A 10,847-nucleotide genomic window follows, 5' to 3' on the forward strand; every position below is an offset into this window, starting at 1 on the left:
CAAGCCCCCGACCTGCACTTACCTAGCGCGCCAGCCGTTGTGCTGTGGGCCCGCGTGGGATTCCGATCCTGGGCCTCCTCCAGCTGCCGGCGCGCCGTACTTGCGTATCCCAGGGGCGCAGTTAGTTGGAAGCGTCCCCTGGGATCACGTGAGCCATGGAGAGCCAATGGTAGCAGGGAATGCTTCATTCATAAGTTTGACAGGAAGGGCTGTCAAAACTATAAATACTATAAGCCCCAAAACATCACTAAATCTTCAAATACATTAAAAAAAAACACATTTTTAAAATAAACTATAAATTACATGAAATAACTATTTTAAACAATAATTTAAATTTTTGAAAAAATTAATTACATTTTCTAACAGGGCTAAAAATAAACTTACCTTTAAAGTATTTAAAAATAATAAACCTGTGGAAAAAATGTTTTAATTTTAAATAATTCACCACTTACCTTGTTAAAAGCAGGCCTTGCGACTGCTTTTTAAAAGTGTAACTGCTGGAGACTTACCCTCCCGGAGAAACCTGCAAAAAAAACGTAAGTTCGATGCGCACGCGCTGCCTCTCCGGCGCACGCGTTCCACCTCTGAACCCCTTCCTTCAGGGGAACGGAAGTTCTGGTTTCCCGCGCATGCGCAGTGCATGCACGAAACCGGCACTTTTGTTGTGCCTACAGGTGAGTACCCAGCGCGTACTCACCCATGGAGACCGGAATTTCTGGGCCATTGAATGGCGGAGCAGGCTCGAATGGCCGACTCCTGCTCCTGTTTTTCTATGTTTCTACCCTAGTTTCGCTTCCTCCCCCACCCCAACTACATCTCACTTCCTGACTGTGTTGGCCATCAGCAAAGCAGGTGTGCAGCTCCCAACACGGGAGGCGGGGTTGGTGGGGTGAGGGGTGGCGGGTGGGAGGGGAGCCTGGCCTGGATCGTCAGCAGGGGGATGTGCTGAGCCTGGCGCTGGGTGGGGGGGGGGGGGCGGTGGGCGGGTGGGGGTAGAGTGTGAGCAGACCCTGGCCACCAGACACAGCTCGGTGCAGTCGCCTCCTGTACCGTGTCCTGCAACTGGGCTCAGTCTGGTAATGGACCGGCAATCGCCCTCTCCCAGCGAGTGACGGGCGTCGGCTGTCCGGGGGTCGGGTGCCCCTTTTTGACGGAAGGGGTCGGGCGATTTGCACCAGCAGATCCACTTAAAAGTCAAACGAGTCTGGCTCCGCGAGTCAGCGAGAAACTGAGCCGCATGGATCAGGAAGGTTCCGAATCCCAACATGGTGTAAGGCGTCACTCAGCGGGTCGCACTCTCTCTCGCCTCGGAGTTAGAAGATTGTGGGTTCGAGCCCCACTCCAGAGACCTGAGCCCAAAATCTAGGCCAACATTCCCAGTGCAGTACTGAGGGAGCGCCGCACTGTCGGAGGGGCAGTACTGAGGGAGTGCCGCACTGTCGGAGGGGCAGTACTGAGGGAGCGACGCACTGTCGGAGGGGCAGTACTGAGGGAGTGCCGCACTGTCGGAGGGGCAGTACTGAGGGAGCGCCGCACTGTCGGAGGGGCAGTACTGAGGGAGTGCCGCACTGTCGGAGGGGCAGTACTGAGGGAGCGCCGCACTGTCGGAGGGGCAGTACTGAGGGAGCGCCGCACTGTCGGAGGGGCAGTACTGAGGGAGCGCCGCACTGTCGGAGGGGCAGTACTGAGGGAGCGCCGCACTGTCGAAGGGTCAGTGCTGAGGGAGCGCCGCACTGTCGGAGGGCCAGTACTGAGGGAGCGCCGCACTGTCGGAGGGGCAGTACTGAGGGAGCGCCGCACTGTCGAAGGGTCAGTGCTGAGGGAGCGCCGCACTGTCGGAGGGCCAGTACTGAGGGAGCGCCGCACTGTCGAAGGGGCAGTACTGAGGGAGCGCCGCACTGTCGAAGGGTCAGTGCTGAGGGAGCGCCGCACTGTCGGAGGGCCAGTACTGAGGGAGCGCCGCACTGTCGAAGGGTCAGTACTGAGGGAGCGCCGCACTGTCGAAGGGTCAGTGCTGAGGGAGCGCCGCACTGTCGGAGGGCCAGTACTGAGGGAGCGCCGCACTGTCGAAGGGGCAGTACTGAGGGAGCGCCGCACTGTCGAAGGGTCAGTGCTGAGGGAGCGCCGCACTGTCGGAGGGCCAGTACTGAGGGAGCGCCGCACTGTCGGAGGGGCAGTACTGAGGGAGCGCCGCACTGTCGAAGGGTCAGTGCTGAGGGAGTGCTGCACTGTCGGAGGTGCCGTCTTTCGGATGAGACATTAAACCGAGGCCCCGCCTGCTCTCTCAGGTGGACGCAAAGGAACCCACGGCCACTATTTTGAAGAAGAGCAGGGGGGGGAAGTTCTCCCCGGTGTCCTGGGGCCAATATTTATCCCTCAACCAACATCATTATAACAGATTATCTGCTCATTCTCACATTGCTGTTTGTGGGAGCTTGCTGTGCGCAGATTGGCTGCCGCGTTTCCTACATTACAACAGTGACCACACTTCATTGGCTGTAAAGTGCTTTGGGGCGTGCTGAGGTGGTGAAAGGTGTCCCTCTTTCTTTAACTCCTGCGCTGAGCTGAGTGAGCAGGTCACGACCGGGGGGCAGGTTGGCATTGGTGCAGCAGTTGATCTCAACAGCCCTGGGTTGGGTACGGGGGAATTGTGGGGGGAGGCGGGATGGGAATTGGCGCCTGATGATGACCACTGCCCACTGCTGGAAAGTGTGTGCGTCTCCCAGGTGAGCACAGGAGGGGGGGCCAGGTATGCATCAGGCTGATGTATGAAGAAGGTGAGGTACCTGGGAACTGTACCCCAGCAAGAGTCAGCTCTTCGGGATCCGGTGGCAGAGGAGGGAGTTGATAGTGCCCCCCCCCCTGTATCAGTCAGTCACAGTCAACTGGTTGTGACGTATTTGTTGAGGTTCTTCTCTGATATCTGTCCTCTTCTCTCTCTCTCTTTCCCCCACCCCCCAACCCTATTTACAACAGCACTGTACGCTGGAGTTAGGGAGCTACATAAAAGATCTCTCAGTGGTGCACAGCGATCTGTCCAGCATTGTCATATTAGACAACTCACCGGGAGCCTACAGAAGTCATCCAGGTAAGGCACGTACCTCAAAATACCGAGCGTTCTATAGCCGCCACTCAGCGCAGCAATGCTTATCTGTCGCTTGGCTCATTGGGTAGCTCGCTCTCTCTCTCTCTCTCGCCTCTGAGCCAGAAGGTCGTGGGTTCAAGTTCCACTCCAAGACTTGAGCCCATAATCAGGACCGACACACCCAGTGCCAGAACCGAGGGAGCGCCGCACTGTCGGAGGGGCAGTACTGAGGGAGCGCCGCACTGTCGGAGGGGCAGTAGTGAGGGAGCACCGCACTGTCGGAGGGGCAGTACTGAGGGAGCGCCGCACTGTCGGAGGGGCAGTACTGAGGGAGCGCCGCACTGTCGGAGGGGCAGTACTGAGGGAGTGCCGCACTGTCGGAGGTGCCGTCTTTCTCATGAGACGTTAAACCGGGGGCCTGTCTACCCCCTCAGGTGGACGTTAGAGATTGCACGACCACTATTTCGAAGAAGAGCAGGCGAGCTCTCCTTATTCATCCCTCAATCAGCAAGACTAAAAACAGATTGTCTGGTTATTTATGTCATTGCTGTTTGTGGGATTTTGCTGAGCACAGGATGGCTGCTGCATTTACCTACATGACAGTGAGCGCTTTTCACCACATGAAAAACTTCGATGATGTGCTAAATCTCTGCATAAATGAACACAAAAGGGATCAAGGGGTATGGGAAGAGAGCGGGAATATGGTATTGAGATAAAAGTTCAGCCATGATCATATTGAATGGCGGAGCAGGCTCGAGGGGCCCAATGGCCGGCTCCTGCTCCTATTTTCTTTGTTTTCTTCGTAGCGAGAGGATTCGAGTACAGGAGCAAGGATGTCTTGCTGCAGTTGTACAGGGCCTTGGTGAGACCACACCTTGAGTATTGTGTGCAGTTTTGGTCGCCTTATCTGAGGAAGGATGTTCTTGCCATGGAGGGAGTGCAGCGAAGATTCACCAGGCTGATACCTGGGATGGCAGGAATGACGTATGAGGAGAGATTGGGTCAATTTGGCTTATACTCGCTGGAGTTTAGAAGAATGAGAGGGGATCTCATTGAAACTTATAAAATTCTAACAGGACTGGACAGACTAGATGCAGGAAGGATGTTCCCGATGGCGGGGGAGTCCAGAACCAGGGGTCACAGTCTAAGGATAAGGGGTAAGCCATTTAGGACTGAGATGAGGAGGAATTTCTTCACCCAGAGAGTGGTGAACCTGTGGAATTCTCCACCACAGAAGGCAGTGGAGGCCAATTCATTAAATATATTCAAGAAGGAGTTGGATATATTTCTTAAGGTTTAAGGGATCAAGGGATATGGGGAGAAAGCAGGGACAGGGTACTGAATTTGGATAATCAGCCATGATCTCAGTAAATGGCGGAGCAGGCTCGAGGGGCCGAATGGCCGACTCCTGCTCCTATCTTCTATGTTTCTAATACAGGGGTCGATCTCGATCTCTTGAGCAGTTCCTTGGATTCGACTCTTTATCTCCCCGCTTCACCTCGCTGTGTCGCCCGGAGAGGAGGGCCAGACTTGCTCTCCCGGGTGGGATGCCAGCCAGCCAGCCACCTGCAGGCCCGAGCTGGTCCCGGCCTGTCGAGTTCCCCCTCCCGTTCCCCCCCCCCCCCCCCCCCATCCTTCGCACTGCTGGAAGCCGCAGAGCCTAAATGACAAGGCCGCAGAACGTGGCTTCCCAGCGACTGCGCGCGTGCGACATTTACACACCTGCGCCGGGAGCGGCGCTGCTGAATCCAGTCGTGTGTAAACGGACGGGTGTGTGAGCAACAAAGTTGCGAGGGGGTGGGGACTGAAGGGGTTGAGTATTGGGTCGTCTTCTTCAATCGATTCACGTTAATACAAATCGAAAGCCTGCAAGGAAAGGCCTGAAGAATAAACCTGCATTTCTCCAGCGCCTTTCACCACCTCCGGACGTCCCAAAGCGCTTCACCGCCAATCAAGCACTATTTTGTTTGAACTGTGGTCACTGTTGTAATGTAGGAAACGCGGCAGCCAATTTACGCACAGCAAGATCCCGCAAACAGCAATGTGATAATGACCAGATCATCTGTGGTTTTATTTTTAGTGATGTTGGTTGAGGGATAAATATCGGCCCCAGGACACTGGGGAGAACTCCCCCCCCCCCCCCCCCCCCCCCACCCCCCCAACCCCCTGCTCTTCTTAGAAATAGTGGCCGTGGGATCTTTTACGTCCACCTGAGGGAGCAGACGGGGGAGATGTTTTAATCCAACTGCTAATTTGAATTCTAGAATTTTTATCATGCAAAAGAATACCTTGAATTAACAGAAGTAGACTGACGACACTCCCCACGTGGTGTTCAAAACAATGAAAAATTTTTCTGTGAACAAATTAAAATGAGAATAACATTCCTTACTTAGAGTATCTCTGTCTCTAATCCGTGCTGTCCCTGCCCTAGGAGTGTTTGATGGGACAGTGTAGAGGGAGCTTTACACTGTATCTAACCCGTGCTGTACCTGCCCTAGGAGTGTTTGTTGGGACAGTGTAGAGGGAGCTTTACTCTGTATCTAACCCGTGCTGTACCTGCCCTGGCAGTGTTTGATGGGACAGTGTAGAGGGAGCTTTACTCTGTATCTAACCCGTGCTGTACCTGCCCTGGGAGTGTTTGATGGGACAGTGTAGAGGGAGCTTTACTCTGTATCTAACCCGTGCTGTACCTGCCCTGGGAGTGTTTGATGGGACGGTGTAGAGGGAGCTTTACTCTGTATCTCACCTGTGCTGTATTTAATTGAGGTGTATAAAATGATGAGGGGCCTGGATAGAGTGGATAGGAAGGACCTATATCCCTCAGCAGGGAGGTCAATAACCAGGCAGCATAGATTTAAAGTAATTGGGAGAAGGATTAGAGGGAATTTGAGGAAACTTTTTTCACCCAGAGGGTGGTGGGGGGTCTGGAACTCACTGCCTGAGGGGCTGGTAGAGGCAGAATCCCTCATTGCATTTAAAAAGTACTTGGATATGCACTTGAAGTTCCGGAACCTGCAGGGCTACGGACCAAGAGCTGGAAAGTGGGATTCGGCTGGTTAGCTCTGTTTCAGTCAGCACCGACACGATGGGGCGAAGGGCCTCCTCCTGTGCCGTAAATTTCTGTGATGCCGCCCGTGGTCGAATAGCCGGTCGACTCGCTCGGCCCAGCGGGTGAAGATTGGCCGCCAGGGTGAGCTGTGGGGCACAGCCAGGCAATTGAAGGAACGATATCCCGGGCAGGAAAGTGGGGTTCGGAGGGGGGCGAAAAAGTTGTCATCCTGCAGCCGGGAAGCGCAGTGCTGAGGTTGTGGCCTGAAAGTGACTCTTGATTTCTTTCTCTCTTCTCTTTGTAGATAACGCAATACCCATTAAATCGTGGTTCAGCGACCCGAGCGACACGGCGCTACTGAACCTCCTCCCGATGCTTGACGCATTGCGGTACGTAGAGAGAGAAAGGAGTTGCCTTTATCAGGGGGAAGGGCAGGGGGGCGGGTAGTGTGGGACTAATTGGAGAGCTCTTTCAAAGAGCCGGCACCGGCACGATGGGCCGAATGGCCTCCTCCTGTGCTGTACGATTCTCTGATGGACCTCATGATGGCCCGAAGTGCCTTATACCCAATGAAGTACTCTGCCTGACTCTCTACCACACTGAACAGGCCAGTTCACCCACAAATCTATCGGTGGGGGGAGTGGGGAGGAGGAGGAGGGGTGATGTTTGACGGTTTCCCTGTGATTCATTTCTACTTTTCGTTCTCTTCCAGGTTTACATCGGACGTAAGATCGGTCCTAAGTCGGAATTTACATCAACATCGATTATGGTGACCCTTATCCCCACCCCCCTCCCCCTCCCCGCCTCTCTCTACGGGACGTGATCTTTGCCTTACCCTCATTTGCACCCCGTTATCTGCCCGAACCTCCCCTCTTCTCCCCCCCCCCACTCCTCCCTTCCCCCTTCCAGTACGTGTCCTGTTATAGTGACTCGAACAATCTCCCCGTGCTTGACTCCCTATCCCTCTCTCTCTGCCCCCTCCGCCTTCCCTCCGTCTCTCGCACAGACACCCTGTTTTTGTGAACTCTGTTTTTTTGTACCGCCTGGAGATTGTGGCCACGCCCTCCACACACACACACAAACACGCACTGCGCCGGACATAGCAGAGTGCCTGTGACGTACAAGACAAACGTGCCGAAATCTCCGGAAAGAAAGGAAAAGTAACAATGAAGCAATGGGACATTATTGTACAGCATTTAAAAAAAGAGATTTAATCCGCCACACTTGATCGATTATGAAGAAGCTCATTTTTTGTTATTTTTCCCCCCCTCCCCATTTTTAAAATAATAATTTTCTTGTATTAAAAAAAAAACTTGAACTTTTTTCCCTGGTAAGGTTTCTTTCTACCCTCTCCTTTCCAAATATCTCCAGCTCTGAATTTGCATCGACTGATCTAAGAAGTTTTTGGACGAATTCCCTGTCGCCTGGATGTTATAATTCTGTATAATATAATATTCTCAAAAAAAAAAGCCACAACACACACACACACACCAGCAAAAACCATGTGCTATCTTTGGAATCGGATATTTCGACACGGGGGGCAGTCTTTCAGGAGCGGCCACTTTGCTCCTGATTGTCCGCGGGGCGCAAGAAAATCCGGGAGCGCCGGAGCCTTTCAGGAATTCCCCGACCGACTCGCCGCTGTGTCGACCGTCCGTACGGAGCATAAGTCTCGCAACACCTCTTCCGCCCCCACTCCCCGGCTCCAGGCCTCCGTCACCCGCCCGCTCCGAGCTGCGGAATTCACACCGCCGAGATCTGGATTTTCGTTACACCCCGGCCGCTCGCAACTTTCTTCGAATTCAGGATCGGAGGAGAGGGAGAGTGGGAACGAGCTCCGTGATTTAAATTTCAAAACGCGCACACACGCACACACACACAGAAACCTGGCAGCTGCAGCCCGTCCCAGGCCGGGTGAAGAGTTCCTCGAAACGCTTCCTGTGGAACAACTGATCGGGAAACGGCTCCTCCGCGAGCGATACGCTGTGTCACGCCGTATGCGACCCTGACTACTTCCTGTGTGGGTGCAGAATCAATCAATGCGGTTTTCTTTTTCCATTTAATCAATAAAACATTTCTATTTAATTTTTTTTTAAATGTCTTTTCAAGGTTCCGTTTATTCTGGCTTCTCGTCACCTTAAGGTGAAAATTCGCCCTTGGTTTTTCCCTCCAGCAGAAAACGAATCGTATAAATTACAACTCTTCACTGCAAGTGTCGACTATCACCCCAATTCCCTGCCCTTTCTCAAAAGCCTTTTTTCTACTTCATTTTCAAATCCTTCTCCGCTTCCCTTTTAAAAATGTCATTACGTTCTCCCCCTCAATGGCCCCTTGGCGGAAGACCATAAGAAATAGGAGCAGGAGTCGGCCACACGGCCCCTCGAGCCTGCTCCGCCATTCAATAAGATCATGGCTGATCTACCGCATCTCCACTTTCCCGCCCGATCCCCATATCCCTCGATTCCCTGAGTGTCCGAAACTATCGATCTCAGCCTTGAACCTACTCAACGACTGAGCCTCCACAGCCCTCTGGAGCAGAGAATTCCAAAGATTCACCACCCTCTGAGTGAAGAAATTCCTCCTCATGTCAGTCCTAAATGGCCGACCCCTTATCCTGAGACTGTGACCCCTGTCTCTAGACTCTCCAGCCAGGGGGAAGCAATCTCTCAGCATCTACCCTGTCAATCCCCCTCAGAATCTTGTATGTTTCAATGAGATCACCTCTCTTCTAAACTCCAGAGAGTATCGGCTCAATCTCTCCTCATACGACAACTCTTACCACGGCAGTAATAAGGGACACAGCCTGACGATCAGCATTCCATGTTCCATTAAGCCTTGCTGAGAAAACATTCTGACATCCCCTTGTTACTGACCCTCAGTCTGTGTACCTTGTTACTGACCCTCAGTCTGTGCCCCCTGTTACTGACCCTCAGTCGGTGCCCCTTGTTACTGACCCTCAGTCTGTGCCCCTTGTTACTGACCCTCATTCTGTGCCCCCTGTTACTGACCCTCAGTCTGTGCCCCTTGTTACTGACCCTCAGTCTGTGCCCCCTGTTACTGACCCTCAGTCTGTGCCCCTTGTTACTGACCCTCAGTCTGTGCCCCTTGTTACTGACCCTCAGTCTGTGCCCCCTGTTACTGACCCTCAGTCTGTGCCCCTTGTTACTGACCCTCAGTCTGTGCCCTTGTTACTGACACTCAATCTGTGGCCCTTGTTACTGACCTTCAGTCTGTGCCCCTTATTACTGACCCTCAATCTGTGCCCCTTGTTACTGACCCTCAGTCTGTGCCCGTTGTTACTGACCCTCAGTTTGTGCCCGTTGCTACTGACCCTCAGTCTGTGCCCCTTGTAACTGACCCTCAGTCTGTGCCCCCTGTTACTGACCTTCAGTCTGTGCCCCCTGTTACTGACCCTCAGTCTGTGTCCCTTGTTACTGACCCTCAGTCTGTGCCCCCTGTTACTGATCCTCAGTCTGTGTCCTTTGTGACTGACCCTCAGTCTGTGTCCTTTGTGACTGACCCTCAGTCTGTGCCCCTTGTTACTGACCCTCAGTCTGCGCCCCTTGTTACTGACCCTCAGTCTGCGCCCCTTGATAATGACCCTCAGTCTGTGCCCCTTGTTACTGACCCTCGGTCTGTATCCCTTGTTACTGACCCTCAGTCTGTTCCCCTTGTTACTGACTCTCAGTCTGTGCCCCTTGTTACTGACCCTCAGTCTGTGCCCCGAGTTACTGTCCCTCAGTCTGTGCCCCTTGTTACTGACCCTCAGTCTGTGCCCCTTGTTACTGACCCTCAGTCTGTGTCCCTTGTTACTGACCCTCAGTCTGTGTCCCTTGTTACTGACCCTCAATCTGTGTCCCTTGTTACCGACCCTCAGTCTGTGTCCCTTGTTACTGACCCTCAGTCTGTGCCCCTTGTAACTGACCCTCAGTCTGTGCCCCTTGTTACTGATCCTCAGTCTGTGCCCCTTGTTACTGACCCTCAGTCTGTGCCCATTGTTACTGACCCTCAGTCTGTGCCCCCTGTTACTGATCCTCAGTCTCTGTCCCTTGTGACTGACCCTCAGTCTGTGCCCCTTGTTACTAACCCTCAGTCTGTGCCCCCTGTTACTGACCCTCAGTCTGTGCCCCTTGTTACTGACCCTCAGTCTGTGCCACCTGTTACTGACCCTCAGTCTGTGCCCCTTGTTCCTGACCCTCAGTCTGTGCCCCTTGTTACTGACCCTCAGTCTGCGTCCCTTGTTACTGACCCTCAGTCTGCGCCCCTTGTTACTGACCCTCAGTCTGCTCCCCTTGTTACTGACCCTCAGTCTGTGCCCCCTTGTTACTGACCCTCAGTCTGTGCCGCCTATTACTGACCCTCAGTCTGTGCCCCTTGTTACTGATCTCAGTCTGTGTCCCTTGTTACTGACCCTCAGTCTGTGCCCCCTGTTACTGATCCTCAGTCTGTTTCCTTTGTGACTGACCCTCAGTCTGTGCCCCTTGTTACTGACCCTCAGTCTGCGCCCCTTGTTACTGACCCTCAGTCTGCGCCCCTTGATAATGACCCTCAGTCTGTGCCCCTTGTCACTGACCCTCAGTCTGTGCCCCTTGTTACTGACCCTCAGTCTGTGCCCCGAGTTACTGTCCCTCAGTCTGTGCCCCTTGTTACTGACCCTCAGTCTGTGCCCCTTGTTACTGACCCTCAGTCTGTGCCCCTTGTTACTGACCCTCA

The 10,847-nt window shown here is 53.6% G+C and overlaps 1 protein-coding gene across 1 annotated transcript; it reads left to right on the forward strand.

Moving 5' to 3' along the window:
- Positions 1 to 1,237: 1,237 nt before the first annotated feature.
- Positions 1,238 to 7,457, forward strand: LOC147091095 (CTD nuclear envelope phosphatase 1-like). Its single transcript, XM_085977163.1, has 4 exons — positions 1,238 to 1,270; positions 2,977 to 3,088; positions 6,439 to 6,523; positions 6,847 to 7,457. The coding sequence occupies exons 1-4, from the start codon at positions 1,238 to 1,240 to the stop codon at positions 6,905 to 6,907; spliced, it is 291 nt and encodes a 96-aa protein (XP_085833289.1). The 3' UTR covers positions 6,908 to 7,457.
- Positions 7,458 to 10,847: the final 3,390 nt, after the last annotated feature.

The sequence above is a fragment of the Somniosus microcephalus genome, unplaced genomic scaffold (genome assembly GCF_052327205.1).
Source record: "Somniosus microcephalus isolate GS21.2 unplaced genomic scaffold, FLI_Smic_1.0 unresolved_chr4, whole genome shotgun sequence".
NCBI classification, from domain to species: Eukaryota; Metazoa; Chordata; class Chondrichthyes; order Squaliformes; family Somniosidae; genus Somniosus; species Somniosus microcephalus.